Raw genomic sequence first — 19177 nt, forward strand, 5'->3', positions numbered from 1 at the left:
ACTTGATATTTAAGAGAGGGAAAAGGATATCTCGAAGGTAAATAAAATAAAATTATAAAAAGAAAGAAACAAATAAGTGAAGAAGAAGTAAAGTGAAGATAGGTAAAAAAATAAAGAGAAAAATAACTCCATAAATGCTTAAGTACACATTTGATATTTAGCGAAGAAAAGAAAAAGAACTAAATAGAAAACTACCACATGATAAAAAAGAGAGAAAAATAGACAAAAGGAAAGAAAAGCAAAAGCAGAAAGAAACCAAAATTAAATATCTCTTTATTAAACTTATATATCTTTATTTAATATTTTAGGAGAAAAAGATAATGAGAAAAATAAATATGCAAAAGAGAGAAAAGAAACAGAAGAAGGATATAAGGAAGTAAGTGAAAACATTAGTATAAAAAGAAATTGGATAATTCGACATTGGATAATTTGAATTATTGCGTAATTCAAATAAATTTTATTCTCCTTGAATTTATATTAACACCAATGTCAAAAATTCACTTTTTAAGTCTAATTTTCGAAGCTACATTTTCTTAATTCGAAGCTAGGATTTCGTTGGTTTCAAGGAAAATAATTCCATAATTGGAATTCTAGACAAGTCCAAAAGATTTTCGTCGAAATATAGTTACTAATTATTCCAAGAATTCAAAATCTATTCCTGATCTTCATAATGATCAACAGATAGTGAAACATAAACAGATTGTTGTGTTGCTTGTGTTAACAGACTTCCTACTCTTATCCAGTGACTGACTGTAGGTAAGAGCAACAGGAGGGATGGTTTGCAGGTGTATGTGTGCCCTTACTTTTTTTCTGAAGATGACACAGGCTTAAAGCCCATTCACAATGTTATGATATGATATGTTAAATGATGTATTTCGTCACAGCACTTTTTTACACGTAATGGTGTACCTCACATTTCTGTATCCGGTGCCACCATTAACATATTATTACAATAACACATTATTTGCAGTACACGTCTACACAAATACTCCCAATTACCCTATGTACCTTTTTTGTTACTTGGTCAATCTCCCCTTCAGTATTTCTCCTACATTTCATTTGCTATTGTCTATTTGTTCATTAATCCTAATATATCTAATATTATATACTCCTTTCAAACCCCCCTTTTTCCTCTAATTACTATTCACTAAAATCTCAATTTCAATTTTTCTCTATAAATTATCATATTGTATTATTTATCCTATTTGTTCTTTGACCTTTTCTCCTATCTTTCTCTTATGTTCATTTAATGTTCCAATGTTCAAATGTTAGTACTATTTTTATGCTGTCACTTTTTCACTTCTCTTAACCCTTTCTCACTATTTTCACTCATTCCTATTTGCGCTCACTTTCACTTTCTCACTATTCTGCTTACACCTAATCCTTTGTCACTATTCTCACTTCCTATAAATACTTATATTTTATTCTACACATCTGCTTATACACTTCCTCTCTCCCCTATACTTCTCGATCTTTTCCAGTTTCACTTTACTTGCACTTTTTGATCACATCCCCACATTTTTTTAAACATATCAAATACTGTACCTCTGCTATATCCTCAGCTGTCGCAGGTTCTGACCTTTCTTTACTGTTCGTCTCTGCCTTATTTCTGTCTTTGTCTTTCTTTCTATTTATTTCTTCTTCTATTCCTCTTTTATCCCCCCCCCAAGCTTTCACTTTCACATACTAGATTTCCACTTACACTTGCACCCTTATTCTTTTCACTACTTTCTTCCCTATCACTTCCTGACGCTTGGATTCTCTTTTTATCATCCCTCGCCTTTTTTCTAGCGCCCGTGTTCCTCCATTCACAATGAAAATTAAGCGTAAACGTAAGAAAATAAAACTTAAACGCGTAAAATTACTGGGATATAGGCATTCACAACGAAAGACGTAAACCTAAGTAACAGCAAATCAGAAAAGAGAACAAATAAAAGGATGACAGTTGATTCAAAATGGCTACTTGTATCGTTCTTGTTATAGTTTATTTTCGACTGACAATCATCACCTGTAATAAAATGCAGAATTTTCTTATAAAATAAAAATTACAATTTCAAAGTACCCGTATTTTCTGATTCGACGACATTTATGATAGACGCAATAATAAAAACAAATAATTAAATCGTTGTAAAACGTGATAAAAAGAAATAGGTTACGTCCGTACATTAATATAATTAATTCATTATTTGACATCCATGTAAAACATATATTGTTTAATTTCACAGTTCAATTCAAATGAAATTGATTCTCACATATTTTATCTTTTAACGCTGCATCTTTGTGTGACTTGATTTTCTTGTCATACAAATAGGAATGTGTCTGAGAAAACGCAACAACGACGTCATTATGCAACTACGAACAACAGCAGTGCGTTCTGATTGGCAGCTTTTTTACGTTTCGCATAACAGTAAACGCAAAAGCTTGGAGCTCGCAGGCTTCTATGTTAACGTTTAATTGAAAGTTTACTTTTGTTTACGTGTTCCATTGTGGACGGTTCCATTATATTACATAGCATCTAGCTTTTGTGTTTACGTTTAATTTTCATCGTGAATGTACCTTTACGTCGCAGTCTGAGGCTTATGTTGCCGACCTCCTTATTGTTGGATGATTATGTAAGCCATTAGGACCTCATTCCTGTGCGTACCTGATTCACTGCTTGGTGCCAACTTATCGATTCAATTACATCTCCCAGGTCTGTCAGAGTCCGTGTGAACAGGAACGCCCTTCCATCTCCCTGTCGATATTCTGCAGCCTTTTCAGCTTAATGTCGTCTGTTCGCTTGTAACATACTACATCATGCTGCATCTTATATTCACCTGAAAATAGCATTACCGTATATACAGAGTCATTCACGAGAATTTACCGTCCTTTACAGAGCTTATTTCCGAAGACATTCTGAGCAAAAAATGCCATATAAACATGGGTCCTATTCTTAATACTTACAGAGTTACGTTTCGTTATTGGAACGCATTGCTGTGAACGCGTGATCTTGGTCAGCGTGCAGTCAGCAGCCAGCGCGAGCGCTACGGAAATCAAAGATAGCCATATGCAGTTACGAAGAGCGACGAGTGCCGTTCACAAGCGTGCGGCCAAGTGTACTCAAGCGGACGGCGACATTTTTTAAAATGTGTTGTAAACTCTCCAAGACTGTAAATTAGGATGCAAAATTGAACTGCAAATAATTAAGTTGGTGGAAGTGGTGTGATTTGTTATACCTAATTGTTGTGGTAAGTGCGTAAGAATAATGTAATTTTCTAGTTAAAAAATAGAAAAAAAATGTCTGTACGAAGCAACTAAGGAGTTCACAGCACATTTTTAGCTTCATAATACTTGCCAATGAAAGAAATGATACTTCTGAATGGTTCATTCTCTATTTGTATTATTCTTTTAGCTTCAAACTAAAGAAAAAACATATTTTATAAACAAATTTAAATTAGTGTAACTTTGAAAATATTGAGAATAGGAACTATGTTTAAATGAAATTTTTTGCTCTTCAGAAATAAGCTCAGTAAAGGACGGTAAATCCTCGTGAATCATCCTGCTACACAGTTCACAGGACCGACGCCGTCCTTTGTGGAAGCCACTCCGTCTCCCTGAATCTATGCAACTCCCTCAGAAAGATGCCATCTGTTTTTAAGTCATGGTACTATGTCCGTTGCATCTCCTAGTCAACCTGAAACTGTTAAAGATGATAGATGAAGTTGAATTTATTGAAGCGAAATGAGTTCGGAGTCCAACACTGCTTCAATTAGTTGAGGCGTAAAACTCGCAAAATTCCCAACCGGATAGCTTGTCCACGCCAAATACTCTTTATATTGTTTTCTGAAATTGTAAGAATATTTTAGAAACATTGATTGTCTGAAGGAGACCGTAACAAATATACACCCGGTAGTATCAATTTCCACTTGCGGTTTTTGATGCGTGGGAACATCACTTATTAAAAACGGGCGAAAATACGGGCAGAGGAGATGTGGACTTAATAACGTTTTTAAGGTCAAGGGTATCGGCTTGTGAAGGCCTTCGTAATACCTGCCAAGCGTAACCGAGTGGGATCTTCGGAAGTGACTCAGCGAGGCAGTTACTAACGTGTTAGAAAGGATCAGTTTTATTGCCGGTTATCTCTGTGCATGACCAAGTCGTTTTGAACGCTGTTGAGAAGGTTTAGTGTCATATTTATTGTTAATGCCTTTGCTTTGCTGCGTCTTATCTTCTTGATACCCATTACTATAACTTAAACTTCGCCTTGGAAACTTTTACGCCAAGGTATACTTAAAAAGATGTGCCAACATTGTAATTAAGTCTTTGGAATACATTGAATTTACTTTCAAATTCATTCGAGGGCGATGGTTTTCTAAAGAGTCGCCATAGTTTTTTTTCTTTTTCTCCCCCCCCCCCCACGAATAGATAGGAAAATAAAGTGCGCCTCATTTAAAACTTTACCGTTCAGTGACACTTCCTAAACTACACGCAGCTGAGGTAGTGGCTCGCGTCATGAGGCCCGCATGATGGTCGCAAAAGATCTATTAGACATTACTTATCATTGCCATTAATTTTTATTACATTAAAATGCAAATAAAATAAGAGTAATTTTATTTAAACATAGTCACCAGCCATAAAAGTTGGTATTTATTTTTGTTTTCGCGAAGATATACCTTCATGGGTGAAACATAAATGATGTCAATAATTTCAGAAGGTTATTCTTTGAGATATTTCAAACGAAAAAACTTAATATAATTTTGCTCGTTTTTACTTCCTTTTCGAGATAAAAATTGTTTTATATGAAACATTTCATAGCGTGTTTTGGGAAAGCCATTGACTTAATTCCCAATATGCTCAGTCAATTTAAAAGAGCATTGTATCGTGATAATAAATGATTGACATAATTTTAATTTTGTCTTTTAAATGTGGAGAAATCAGATCCGAATAAATGCAACTTTCCGTTTTGGAAAGGAATTTTAAAATGCTCGGATCAAATTTCTACACATGTAAAGGGCAAAACTAAAATTCTTCAAATTATTTATTATCGTAATACACTGCTCTCTTAAATTCACTGAGCATATTGGGACTTTAATCAATGGCTTTCCCAAAATACGCTATGAAATGTTTCACGTAAAACTTTTTTTTTCTCAAAAAGGAAGAAAACAGAGAAAAATTATATTTAACTTTTTTTCTAATATCTCAAAGAAAAACCTCTTGAAATTAATGACATTACTTACGGTTCGCCCTGTATAATTTTATTAAGCCTTTGGAATACACATATTTTACTTCGGAACACATTCGAGGGCGGTGAATTTGTAAGGATTCGCCATAGAAGCGTTGATTTCTGGAGGTTTTCTTTTTCATTGTGAACATGTAGAAAAATAGAGTGCGCCAATTTTAAAACCTTAATGGAGGGGGAACGGAACTGACCACCTCGCCCCATTATTTCTTGGCTTAGTTCCTCCATTAGTGATACCTTATTGGTGTCAAGAAGTTTCAACCTCTCTTCGGACAGTTGACTGAAAAACACATCATTAAGTGGCACATTCTCACTGCACGCAGCTGAGTTAATTCCAAATAATAAATATAATTCCATCTACCAAAATTCAATATTCATGAAATCGCCATTAATAAACAAACATCCCCAATCCGATTAGATAAAGCAGTAATTATTTTTTATTAGGATATTTTGGGACGCTGTATCAACATCTAGGTTATATAGCGTCTGAATGAAATGAAGGTGATAATGGCGGTGAAATGAGTCCGAGGTCTAGCACCGAAAGTTACCCAGCATTTGCTCGTATTTGGTTGAGGGAAAACCCCGGAAAAACCTCAACCAGGTAACTTGCCCCGACCGGGATTCGAACCCGGGCCACCTGGTTTCCCGGCCAGACGCGCTGACCGTTACTCCACAGGTGTGGCCTAGCAGTAATTATACCCGGATTATAATATAGTGGCATAAAATCTCTTAAGCATTGCTTATCATTACTATTACTTGTTATTTAATTAGAAATAAAAATACAATAAAGACCTTTATCTAAAAACACTCAGCAACCTCAAAGATGATGTAAATGTTGATAGTCTATTCGACATTTCGAAACAGCTTTATCAATATTGAAAAGTTGGTAGTATTTAAGAAAAAAGTTGTTTATCAAAATTCTTTCCTCTCTTTATCGAATGTAAAATAGAGAAAGCATAATATAATACATATAGTCAACCATACTTACAAAGCGATCCAAAACACAAAACGTACAACGTCATAGATTTGATCTAAGAACGTCGGGATAACAAGAAGGAAACTGGTTTGAAGCATCATTGAGAAGATTTCGAAGGCTTAGGAGTTGTTAAGAATATCAGAAAGGAAAGTAACTAGGTTAACAGTGTTAGTTATCCACATAAGAGATTGATATAGTAAGGCCATTGAAAATGAAGTGCTAAGAGCTAAAGAAACCTGTCTCTACAAAATTCCACCAATCATTCATAGTCGGTTCAACCGTATCTCACTCAATTTCATGAAAGTTTCTCACCCTGGTTCGATCCTAAAAAGAAACTCCAATATCTTTGATCAACACAACCTTGTATGGTTTCTTCATACCACCATTATTTTGTAATTGAAGTATCAATATAACATCCTGCCTGAGTGGTGTCTGTTGTTGAAATAAAAAACTACTATTACTTTCACAGCCATTCTATGAATAAAATAAACTTGACTATTACAATTTCCCTTCAGTTTAGAAAATGCACAAAGCAACCATTGTAAGACATTCTCTATACGGTCTAATTACGATACTTGTGAAATTCAAGTCCTAATAATGTGGCTTGGTGTATGACCGGAAAGGATCTTGCGTCTGTATTGATCAAGAAATGAGCTAAATAAGGCTTACATTTTATATTATCATGCTACAATACCATTAAGTGGCCAGGCAGCTCAATTGTTATGGCAATTAGCTACGGACTGAAGGTCCCGAGTTCAATTCTGATTGAAATGGGGAGATTTATCGCTGCCAAACTTCCAGGACGGCCCCGACGTCCACTGATACTCCTGTCAAATCGAGTATCGTGTCTTTCCTGAAAATGATGAAAAGACTGTCTGAGTGTTGTGCCGAGTTACTTGAAACCATAGAGCTCTACGTTCATGTCTGGCTTTTTTTACCGAGAAAACTCCGAGTATTATCGTGTTTACAACTCCTATCGTAGAAACGATTGTTGAAGTCCGTAGGACCACATTCCTCTAAATATCGTGATTACTATTTGAAGGACCAACGAAAAGAACATGCCAAGTCATAGATTTTACGGGAGAGCATTTCTTAACTTTAGTACACAATTAAGACATTATTTTACATCTCATTTAGTTTAAGTTACCGTGTTATAATGCAGGCTTTTTTGCCATTCTGATTTACTAGAAAGATAGTTCACGTTATGAGCTAGCAGATCGGACCAAAAAACAAAAATAAACAAAACGTGATTCAGCATGTTCTTTCCGTGGACCCTTCATTTGGTGTCATCTATCGACTAAACTTATACAACACTAAATAAGCATTCCTTTATAACAAGAATTTATTGCATTGAGTAGCTGGATAAACCATGTATCATTGATCATGAGGAAAAACGGGAGAACCCCGAGAAAAACCCCAACTACGACCTTGTCCTACTAGTAAATATAGGCCTGGCCCCTGCGATGGTTGAGTGGTCAGACCTCTGACCTGTCACGCAGGTGGTACGAGTTCGAGTCCCGGTCAGGTCTGGCATTTTTCATTCAAAAAATTCATAGTGACACTTGTGGCGGACAAGGTTGCAGTTGGGGTTTTTCTCGGGGTTCTCCCGTTTTTCCCCATATTAGGCATTTACATCATTCCGTCATCATTTCTCCATTTCGTCATCATTCCGTAGCATTCCCCGATCGCCGGCTGGCGACGCACGGTTGGGGCTGGCTTAGGGACGAAGGAGGTTGCCTGCTCGACACCTGGGTACCAGCGAACCTTAGTGTAGTCAGCTGGTATGGGTTTGGGAATGCGTCTATCTTGAGGGTTAGCGCAATAGACTGTAACAGGTCGCAGTGCTGGGCCATAGTGCCCCCCTCCCGTAAATTCGATTCCATTCAATATAGGCCTAATGAAATATATTCCTGAAATTGTTTTCCTCTTTTCTGAAACATGAATTATAGTTTTGTTGGTTACATCCTTATCCCGGGAAAGTCTTCAATTAAAGACACGGCATCTAGGTACAAATAATATAACACATTTAAATCTCCATTGAACTCCATTGAAGCCTCTATTAGGGTCATTGTACCTTATCGCTCCCATCGGGGAAACTCGGCTAATTCCGCAGTACGGGTAATTCCGCAGTAGTGCATATATGATTTTACTTCGGCTTTACAATAGCGTGAACGTAAGTTTTGAGAGGCTATCAACAGGAGGCATGTCCTCGGCAGTTATAGAAAAAAATCAAAGATATTGGTCGACACCTTTGTCGGCAATACAGTGAAATATCGAAAGTTGGCTTTTTTCGTGTTTTGCTACACAGCTGTGAAGAGAATGAGCATTGTTGCATATAAATTGCTTCTTTTATGTTGCTTTCATAATTATTTACTACTGCGGAATTAGCCAATCCTATTGCGGATTTATCCGCACTGTTGCGGAATTACCCGAGTTGTTCTTTTTCAACTGTAATTTATGTACAATTAAATATATTTGCATTTTAATAGATCTCTTATCTCATTTGGTAATGAAAGGTTTCGTCCATGACAATATTTTTGAATAAATATTTTGATAAAAAATATGATAGATTTACTTCTTAATATTGCGAAATTAGCAGAGTCTTCCCTACTGGATATATTTTAAATCCGAACAGTTGCGCTTTTGTAGATGTCATATTTCAGCTGTCGATTTAGCCTGCATGTCTTAAGGTTCCGATGGAATCCCGCTAGATTGTACTTCCACCGAAAGCGTACTACTACTTTTCTGCCTTATTCACGAAGTTCTCCACCGGTTTATGGAGGTGATTTCTGAAGTTATTTGGAACAAAAAAATGTAAATGTAAATAAATTAATTGGAACACATTCATAAGTTTTTTCTGCCGTTTTCAAATTACCGTAACTCCGTAATTACGAATGTGATCCCATTACTTTATTTAGATTTTTTGTTCCAAGTAACCTCAGGAATCTCCTAAATAAACCTGAAGGGAACTTCGTGAATCACCCTGTATAATCTGTACGCTAGTTACAATTACTAGTCAGTGTGTTTCTATGCTTTGCAATTTTAAAACTCAACATATATTTCCCATTAATATATTATTATTTTACGAAAAACGAAGAGCAATATATGAACTTCATAAATAATCTATATACGTTGACACGTCATGAGATAAAGAAAGTAACTCGTCTTGTCCCGGTGTGGGTTCTTATTTAGAACATAAAACTGAATTATAACGTGAAATATTTAAATTTCAAAATAAATGAACGTCCTTGCGACATTCTGCACCGCTGTTCAATACAATAAGATCTGCATGTAGTAAGTTCACTACTCTCTTTGGTAGAATGAGGAAAGGAATTACGCTGAAGTCACGACAGCATTGTTGTATTGTTAAATAGTTCACGATGCCTTGAAATGCATTTAATTGTTCCTTGATTTTCTCAACTGTGAAAAGAGACTTATTTATACAGAACTAACTTCTCATCAGTAAACAAAGACTGGAAAGAAATGTCACAATTCACACCTTTCTCTTGAACTAGTTATTGCGCAAATGAAGTTTAAATTACGATGTGAAGATGTTGAAATAGTAGTGCAGATGATCACAGATTAAGTGATGATGATATTGATAATGTCTGTACTGGAAATGACATTGATGATGTGGTGCTGATATTGAATTTGTTATGAATATTTAAGTAACGCCTAAGGTTCTTATTTTAAAATCCGTTTTAAGTGTTATAATATTAATGCTATTATTAAATCGTCACTTGTGTTTCGCAATGATCGTCACTAAATATTTTGTAGGTCCTATGAATTTCATTTATTCTGTAAATGTAGATATCATATAGGTGTACTGTTTTCTCGCAAATTATTTCTAATAGTGTCACATTCGTGATTATATCATCGTAAAATTTGAGAAAATATCTTTCAATTTTTTTAAGTTCAGTTATATTAACAGCACAGTCTAGTATATACAGTCACGAAGGTTGAGTTGTGAGGGTGCTAGGAGCAATAGACTGTGCCGGTACTATTTCACATTGTCTGTAATGAGGCGATATCAGCGATCCTAGTGGTTAGCAACTATCTATGGATGCATATTGAGTTTCGTGACTGTATATACTAGACTGTGTTAACAGTGCTATGCAGAATTTCAATTGAATATTATAAGTTGATTATTCAATTAAATGGTAAAACCGTCTGTTTTTCATTTATTTCAGTAATTCTCTTAAAAATATATGTATGTTAAATCTCACCACATATGTTGTAGATTGGTAGGCTGTTTTTTAATATTGAAAACATCTAGCTATCTAGCAAAAAAAATTATTTCTTCACTCCCTGTCTCAAAGTTTGTATTATTATTATTATTATTATTATTATTATTATTATTATTATTATTATTATTATTATTATTAGTTCTCGTTTATATTGATGATTTTGCCTCAACCACAATCTTATTTGCATATGATACAAGTGTGATTATCTTAAGATCATTTTAGAAACGTTCCTAGTACAGTGTTAAATCTAATGAATGAATAAATGGTTTAGTGTAATTAAACTTGCACTTAATGTAGAGAAATTCAGTGTAGACCCTAATTAAATTTAGTGGACATAATATTTATTTATTTATTTATTTATTTATTTATTTATTTATTTATTTATTTATTTATTTATTTATTTATTTATTTATTTATTTATTTATTTATTTATTTTATTTATTTTTTTTTCGTCCTGGTAGAGATAAGGCCATCAGGCCTTCTCTTCTCCTCTACCAGCGCTCAGTCTTACAACAATATTGTATTAAATGAACTCATAGAATCTATAAGCATGAAATTTCTTGGTTTGGAACTGAATAATCACTTGAACTGGAAAACACACATAAAATATATTAGTCATAAATTGATCTCTGTCTCTTATGTATTAAGGTCCTTATTTTCTATGGGCGATATAAACATAATTTAAATGGAATTCTTTGCAAACTATGATGTAATCTGGAGCTAGACATAAATTTGTTTTAAAAACGAAAGCAATAAGGATAGTGACTGGTGTGCAGAAAAGGACGTTATGTAAAAATATTTTCGGAAAATTAAACAATTATTTACCTTACCTTGTGAGTACAATCTCTTTCTGATGTGTTTTATATTAAAAATCTATATAGCCTACATTTAGTACTAATCATAACATTCATAATTTGAATACAAGACACAAATCAGATCTTCATCTACTCTATGCTAGTCTCAGCTGTTATAAAAATGGAGTTGAACGGAGACGCCATTTCAGTCGACTATCTATGCGGGAAACAAATGACGATCGCAAAGCATGTTTTATAGTACCGTAAAGAATTTTCATTTTGAAATCTTGGCAAACAAAGAAACAAATGCAAGGGAAATGATAAAAACAATGTGATCAAAATAAACAAATGCTAGGAAAGTGATAAAATTGTAGCGATAAGCAGCCATGATTGGTTGAAACACGTCCTTTCGTACCGTTTTATTGGTCAAAAGTAGTATGACGTAGTAAAAGTGTAATAGTCTCTCAAAACTCACATTGAACTTGGTCAATGTTATTACGATTTCGGATGGAATTATTACGTATTTTTGCTTATTATCTAAGCTCTGTATATATCATCATTATCATCACCATAATCAATAAGCTATCAAGACTATAAACCACTGTTGACCTGTTTCAGCTTTAGAATTCATCCCTAAGTTTCTTCATTGGTCGGTCTTGCTCTCTTTCTCTATTTGGAGTTTATTTCGTTATTAATTTTGGCTGCCATTTTTACCTCAAAATGGGAGATACTTTTGGTTCTTGCAAAGTTTTGTCTTTTGTTTTGAAGTATTTTTAATTTTACCCTGCAGTTCTCCGCATAAATTCCGTGTAGGCAGATCTCAGTCTGGATTCAGCTTTGGTTCTAATAGTCCATTTTGCGTTAATTGTCAAAAATTTTGTGAACATTACTAGCAATATCATGAAAAGTCTCTGAAAAATTTCAAGAAATCGGTTCGTTACGTACGTTAAGAAATCAGAAGATCTCTTATGACAACAAACTTTGTAGTTGCTGAAGTTCTATATCCAACAGAGAAGTTAGTTGATGTGAAGTAATACGAACGAAGCAACTACGTCTATATTAAAAATAATACTCTGTACATAGCAAGTTCAACACGAGTTTGCATAACATAACATAAACAAAAATTACTAAATTGCTGTTCCAATGGCGTTACAATTTCATTATACTTAACAATTGTTTTGAAGAAACTATTTACTATGAAAAGAACATAGTTACATTAAAAGATAAAGTTTTTTTTTTCTGGAATGATGTAGTGTTCAGATTTTCAAAAAAAAAAAAATAGCGAAGATAACCCATATAATTTTCTCTTACTTTCGAATACCTCTATACTCACTACTTTATAAATGACAAAAACGTAATTAAACAGCATAAATAAATAAATAAATAAATCTTGTCAAAAACTAATTCAAAAGCACTGTTGATGCAATTTTTCGTTTCAAATTAATCATATCAAATCGCTGATACTTCCTGAGGGTATACTTTTATGCTCCATCATGAAGTTTTATTTTGTGTCTGGTGTTTTATATTGTCAGAGTAATTTAATTACAATCCTCAGATCCGAGTTTTTCTCAGAAAGACTTGCTTAGTGATGCCTTTAGAGCTGTTCGATTGTAGCTTCACTGTATCAGAACGATGTAGAATATCTACATGAGGGTATGATTTGAATAATTTCGAGGGAAAAATTGTTCCGGGGCCGGGCATCAAACCCGGGACCTTTGGTTAAACGTACCAACGCTCTACCTACTGAGCTACCTGGTAACTCTACCAGACACCGATCCAATTTTTCCCCCTATATTCACAGACCTCAAAGTAGGCTGATAACCGTCAAGCAACCAACATTGAGTCCACACTAACTTTGTGTGACTTAAATTGTGGTTTTCTGTTAACAAACAGTGACGTGTATTATGGAAATCAAGCTTTCAGGTATAACTGTTGAAGAGTTATACCTGAAATCTTGATTTGTACATGAGAGTATGTTCTACATTCATCCACATCTGGACTGCAAATCACGTTAGATTATTTGAAATTCCACAATGAGATATTTTGAATCGTGTAGACTAGCCTCAATCGCAGGCTTGCATTTCAATCACTTCTTTATGGAAAACGGGGATTTCTGGCCCAAGCTGAATTAATTTTCTTGAGACTCCTTTCATAGATTCAGATACAAATTCCATTATTGGTCTTCGAGCCAACTACAAACCAGGCTAGGACCCCAGGGCTTTATTATTGCATTAAATTTTACTGAATTACATTTACTGTGAATTTGCAAAGCACATGCAATGTTTCATAGAGCATAAAAATAAACTTGAAAGTATTTCCGCCCTGAAGAAAGAGAAAGTGAATGCCTGATCTGTTACCGTCTATCGAGTATTGAAAATACTCAGAGGTTCGTTGTTTGGTGTACGTGAACTGCACATGTTAATCACTGTCTTGATTAGAGGATGTGAAGGGGATTGATCATGTTGTATTTTAGTTTTTCTGCCCCCTATTTCCCTGTAGCTAGGGAACAGCAAAGGATGTTAGGGAAATTACACTTGTAAGAGGAGAATTAAAAATCTTATGTAAGAAGCAGAATTACACTTGAATGTATATTTATTTCTGCAAGTTTGACAATCATTATGTACAGAAACGCTAATATAAATCAAAAGTACAATTTATGTGCTATGCCCAATTATTACATAATTCTAGTCTCAATTGTAAGAACACGATTACTCCTAAGCAGGCAGTGTCGTGAGGTCATGGAGAATGTACGGCAGTGTAAAAGTATAGTATTTTAATTTAAATTACAGACAAGCACGAAAGAAAGACATGATCATACTTGAGCAGTAGCCAGTGGGCAGATAAATCAGACACGATATTGTAAATCATGTGCCAAAAATACTTTATTACATACTGCCCTAAAATTTAGTTCAGTATTTGATATCTCCTTGAGTTTTACAGTAATTTTTATGTTGTTCTCTGTAAACCCATATTTTAAATTTATTTGTAATTTATGGCAGTACAAAGATCAAGTTCTCAGGTATATTAATTGCTTACTTAGATGTCTTTATCCATGCTTGCTATAACCACCGCCATGACCGCCTCCAAACCCACCGCTACCGCCTCCGAAACCGCCATGGCCTCCTCCAAAACCGTTATTTCCGTCTCCGAAACCGCCATGGCCTCCACCAAAACCGCCGCTTCCACCTAGACCTCTATGGCCTCCAAACCCACCGCTCCCACCTCCTAGACCACCTCCTTGGCCGCCGCCGAAACCACCTCCTTGACCACCATGACCACCTCCGAAACCACCGCTTCCACTTCCTGGACCACCATGGGCGCCTCCAAAACCACCGCTCCCACCTCCTAGACCACCTCCTTGGCTGCCGCCGAAACTACCTCCTTGACCACCATGACCACCTCCGAAACCACCGCTTCCACCTCCTGGACTACCATGACCGCCTCCAAAATCTCCGCTTCCACCTCCAAATCCACCGCTTCCGCCTCCAAATCCACCGCCTCCGTGACCTCCTCCACCACCTCCATAACCACCGCCTCCTGGAGCTGGAGATGCTGTAGTAATGCACACAGCAACTGCTGCTAGTAGAGACCAAACCTGGAAAAATAGATTTTTATATCTTTATTTAATTTCAGAAAACAATTAAGAACGAATCGTTAGTGAATTGACCTTGTAAGCAAAGGAAGTAGACAGTCGCCTTGACTCCATGGATAGCGTTCGTAGTTTGAATCTCGGCGTAGTAATTTGGAATAAATTTATCTTCCGTGCACGGAGATGGATGCGTAATTGTCCTTTATCATTGTACTGTTCTGTATTGTCTTAGCGGTGACCTTTGTTCGTGGTAACCACACGACTAGGGAAGCAACAATGTGAGATTGTATTCAATGTCGATCCCTCTTCCTTGCACCGCATTGAATTATTGTAAGTCTATATGAAATCAGAAAGTTAAATAATATGAAAAAAGAAAGAAAGAATGTAAGCAAGTAAATTCTTGAAACTAATAGTCTGGCAGAGCATGACGACATGAAATAAGTCTAAAAAGAAAGATGAATCTAGGTACACTTCATATGAGAGAAATATAGACATACAGTAGATAAAAAAGATAATAGTTTCTTAAATGTTTGCGAAATAATCCATAGACGATGAAAAACAGAACACGAAAAGATACACGAATAAAACTGTTAATGAGGTCGCTGTACCCATGCTAACATACGGAAATGAAGCCTGAGTACTAGCAGAGACAAATCAAATGTTAGCAGAAATGAAATTTATGTGAATTAGACTACGTTAGTGTATACAACACGAGATAAAAATAATAAGATAGATATTCTGAAGAAACTAGGGGTAGCACCTATCCCGGAGAAGCTAAAGAGAAACAATAGAAAATAGTGTGAACATTACGAAGAATGTCGAAATGAAGGCTACCTGTTTTAGCAATGGAATATAGACCAAAAGAAGGTATGACACAGAAAGACAAAGATTGAAATGGGCGCCGAAACAGGTTTAACATAACCTAATCCTTTGAGTGAAGAAGAAGAAGAAGAAGAAGAAGAAGAAGAAAATACTAGAAAGCACTTACCATGTACATAGCTATCAAAGATTTATCTCTCTCACAAATAATTCTTTGACCAGTTTGAGCAATATTCAACCAGGAATGAGACAGGCGTATTATACGGTTCTCGATTAATTAAATGTTTATTAGTCTCTAAAAATTTAAATATTCACTTGAGACAGTAGACAAATTTATATTAAATTGGTCACGATTCTAAACAAAACTGTGATCTCTACGGATACACTAAACCTTTGGTGCTCTTTACATTTAAAGTCATCATACATGATGATGATGATGGTGATGATGATGATGATGATGATGATGATGATGATGATGATGATGATGATGATGATGATGATGATGATGATGTGGTGGTGGTGGTAGTGAAATATATAGAAGGCCATGGATCGCCATGTTATTATTTTGTTTTATAGCATTTACTTCTTTGCTACTATTAACTCCAATAGTTTTAATGACGAATTTCAACAACAGTATGATCTGTAGCTTTCCAATACTGTATATGTAACGTTAAATTCTTGATTGCTGAAAGCGTTTTTATACCACATTATAATCTCTTAGCCTTGTCTCTATTGTTAAATATTAATCAAATTTACAATCTTTAATTAGCCTTTTTAACATAGAAATGAATTCTAGAAATAACTCACTCTCTTGTTTATTTCTTCTATAAAACTTATATATACCATTTCATTTCTTTCTCTTCAACAAATCTTTCCTTTATTCTTCGTTTTCTTACACCGTACGACCATGAACACTATGACAGGTGATAAAATAGTCTGCTAGCTTATCCAATAAGAAGGTAACAATGCAGTACTGGCAATATTCCCCATATACACTTCCTTCCATACAGTCTACTAACCCTTTCTTTCATACATTTCGTGTAAATAAAGACGAATGTTTTCCTTGGATCACAAGTAAATGAAGGTTCGTGTAAATAAAGACGAGCATTTTCCCTGGACCAAAAGTACATTGAAAGTTTGTATATATAAAGACGAATATTTTCCCTGGTTCAAAAGGATTAGGAGGCGAGGAGTGTGGCATGGTTGGTATAGGTTAGATGACAGAATAGTTAAGTTACAGGAGACGAAGTATACAGGGTGGTTCACGAGGAGTTACCATCCTTTACGGAGCTTATTTCAGAAGACATTCTGAGCTAAAAATGTCATATAAACATGAGTCCTATTCCTAATATTTACATAGTTACGTTTCGTTATTGGAATGCATTGCTGTGAACGAGTAATCTTGGTCAGCGTGCAGTCAGCAGCCAGCGCGAGCGCTACGGAAATGAAAGATAGCCGTATGCAGTTACGTAGAGCGTGCGGTCAAGTGTACTCAAGCGGACGGCGACATTTTTTAAAATGTGTTGTAAATTCTCCAAGACTGTAAATTAGGATGCAAAATTGAACTGCAAATAATTAAGTCGGTGGAAGTGGTGTGATTTGTAATAATTGTTGTGATAAGTGCGTAAGAATAATGTAATTTTCTAGTTAAAAATACAAAAAGATGTCGTTCACACCTGTGGAGTAACGGTCAGCGCGTCTGGCTGCGAAACCAGGTGGCCCGGGTTCGATTCCCGGTCGGGGCAAGTTACCTGGTTGAGGTTTTTTCCGGGGTTTTCCCTCAACCCTATACGAGTAAATGCTGGGTAACTTTAGGTGCCGGACCCCGGACTCATTTCACCGGCATTATCACCTTCATATCATTCAGACGCTAAATAATCTCGATGTTGATACAGCGTCGTAAAATAACCCAATAAAAAAAAAACAAAAATATGTCTGTACGAAGCAACTAAGGAGTTTAAAGAACATTTTTAGCTTCATAATACTTGCCAATTAAGGAAATGATACTTCTGAATGGTTCATTCTCTATTTGTATTATTCTTTTACCTTCAAACTAAATAAAAACGTATTTTACAAACAACTGTAAATTAGTGTAACTATGAAAATATTGACATTGGAACTATGTTTATATGATACTTTTGCTCAAAATGTCTTCAGAAATAAGCTCCGTAAAGGACGGTAAATCCTCGTGAATCACCCTGTATATAGCTTGGTTACAGTGAATTTAGTACATTATACATTTAGAATACATTATACAGACGTTTAACTGCCTTCTACTTATACAAAGTATCAATAGTACATTTGAGCTTGATCGATTATCACGCTATGTTTTGATCAAAGAGTACAACTACAGCAGTATTATACTAATTATTCTGTGCTCTCTGATTTGTTGTTCTGTGATTAAAAGGCAACCAACATTATAAAATGGCAATCGATACGAATAGCTGTTAAAGAGACGTCCATTTTTTCTCGGTGTACAACGCGTATAACCAAAACTAAAGCAAAGCAATTCCCATATAGTTACACACGACTTATACATCCATCGTTTAAGCATGGTTTATTAGTAACGTTTAGTCCCGACTCGGAATAAGTCTCTCTATCGGAGTCAGGGTTTATGCCCTATATCTACGACACGAATATATCGCTCCCAACTAAGCTTGAACCAAGGAATATCAAATCAACGACAAACGTGATAAATATTAGATCACTAGACATGACGATAGTGTAACAACAGTTTAGTTAGAATGTCACTGAACACCGCATGTCTTGAAGAAAACCTGTTCGTAACCGGTTTTTGAAACAAATCTCGATTATTTTTGGGAATCGAATATTGATCTCTTTGAAGAGAAACATGTCTGAATTATTCTAGGTGCTTTGCAGTGGCTATAGAATTGCGTTTTAAAATAGTTTAAGATGGTTGCCTCTATTTGACAGCCATGATAAAGCAGTTACTGAGTGTCGGCAGTTGAAAGTGTTCTCAAGACATATCTTAATCCTACAGAGTGTAATAATAACAAAGAATTAACTCACCAGATACTTCGCCATGGTTAACACAGTGAATCGAATGACCAGTAGTTCAAAGATTCTCCTATTTATACTAGTCTTTGTGCGGAGGGAAAGCCCGTTCGAGTTGGATGCAAAAGGTCCAGGAGTGAATTCAGGGGAAGACCAGCGCACTCCAGTTCTTAGAACAAGGACGACTAGATTTTCCCATACAGATCTCTCACCCCACAGACCTCACCCTAGCAGTCTAACCACATCGAGATGGCTAACATTGGTTCTTTATTATAGTGATTAGATTACTGATGTTATCCTAACGGCGCTCTAGATTGTATTTATAGATTTTATTGAAGGATGGAAGTCATGGTCGTCGTCACCATCATCAGCAGCTCAGTCACTATCACCATCATCATCATCATCATTACCACCAGCATTATCATTATCATCACTAATAAAATAATCATAATAAACACCACAACTACTGACATAATTGTTTTTAATCATTATTATTATTATTATTATTATTATTATTAT

The 19177-nt window shown here is 35.4% G+C and overlaps 1 protein-coding gene across 2 annotated transcripts; it reads right to left on the reverse strand.

Annotated features, from left to right (window-relative positions):
• Positions 1-13809: 13809 nt before the first annotated feature.
• LOC138699909 (uncharacterized) lies at positions 13810-18808 on the reverse strand. Of its 2 annotated transcripts, XM_069826107.1 has the most exons (3): positions 18674-18808; positions 14398-14830; positions 13810-14355 (listed from the first exon to the last, which is right to left on the reverse strand). In XM_069826107.1, exons 1-3 carry the CDS (start codon positions 18686-18688, stop codon positions 14282-14284), a joined length of 522 nt encoding a protein of 173 aa, XP_069682208.1. In that variant the 5' UTR covers positions 18689-18808; the 3' UTR covers positions 13810-14281. The 2 variants fall into 2 exon arrangements, with proteins under 2 accessions (XP_069682208.1, XP_069682207.1); XM_069826106.1 differs by having other exon boundaries at positions 13810-14830.
• Between the last annotated feature and the right edge of the window lie 369 nt (positions 18809-19177).

Source organism: Periplaneta americana, chromosome 5 (assembly GCF_040183065.1).
Source record: "Periplaneta americana isolate PAMFEO1 chromosome 5, P.americana_PAMFEO1_priV1, whole genome shotgun sequence".
Classification (NCBI taxonomy): domain Eukaryota; kingdom Metazoa; phylum Arthropoda; class Insecta; order Blattodea; family Blattidae; genus Periplaneta; species Periplaneta americana.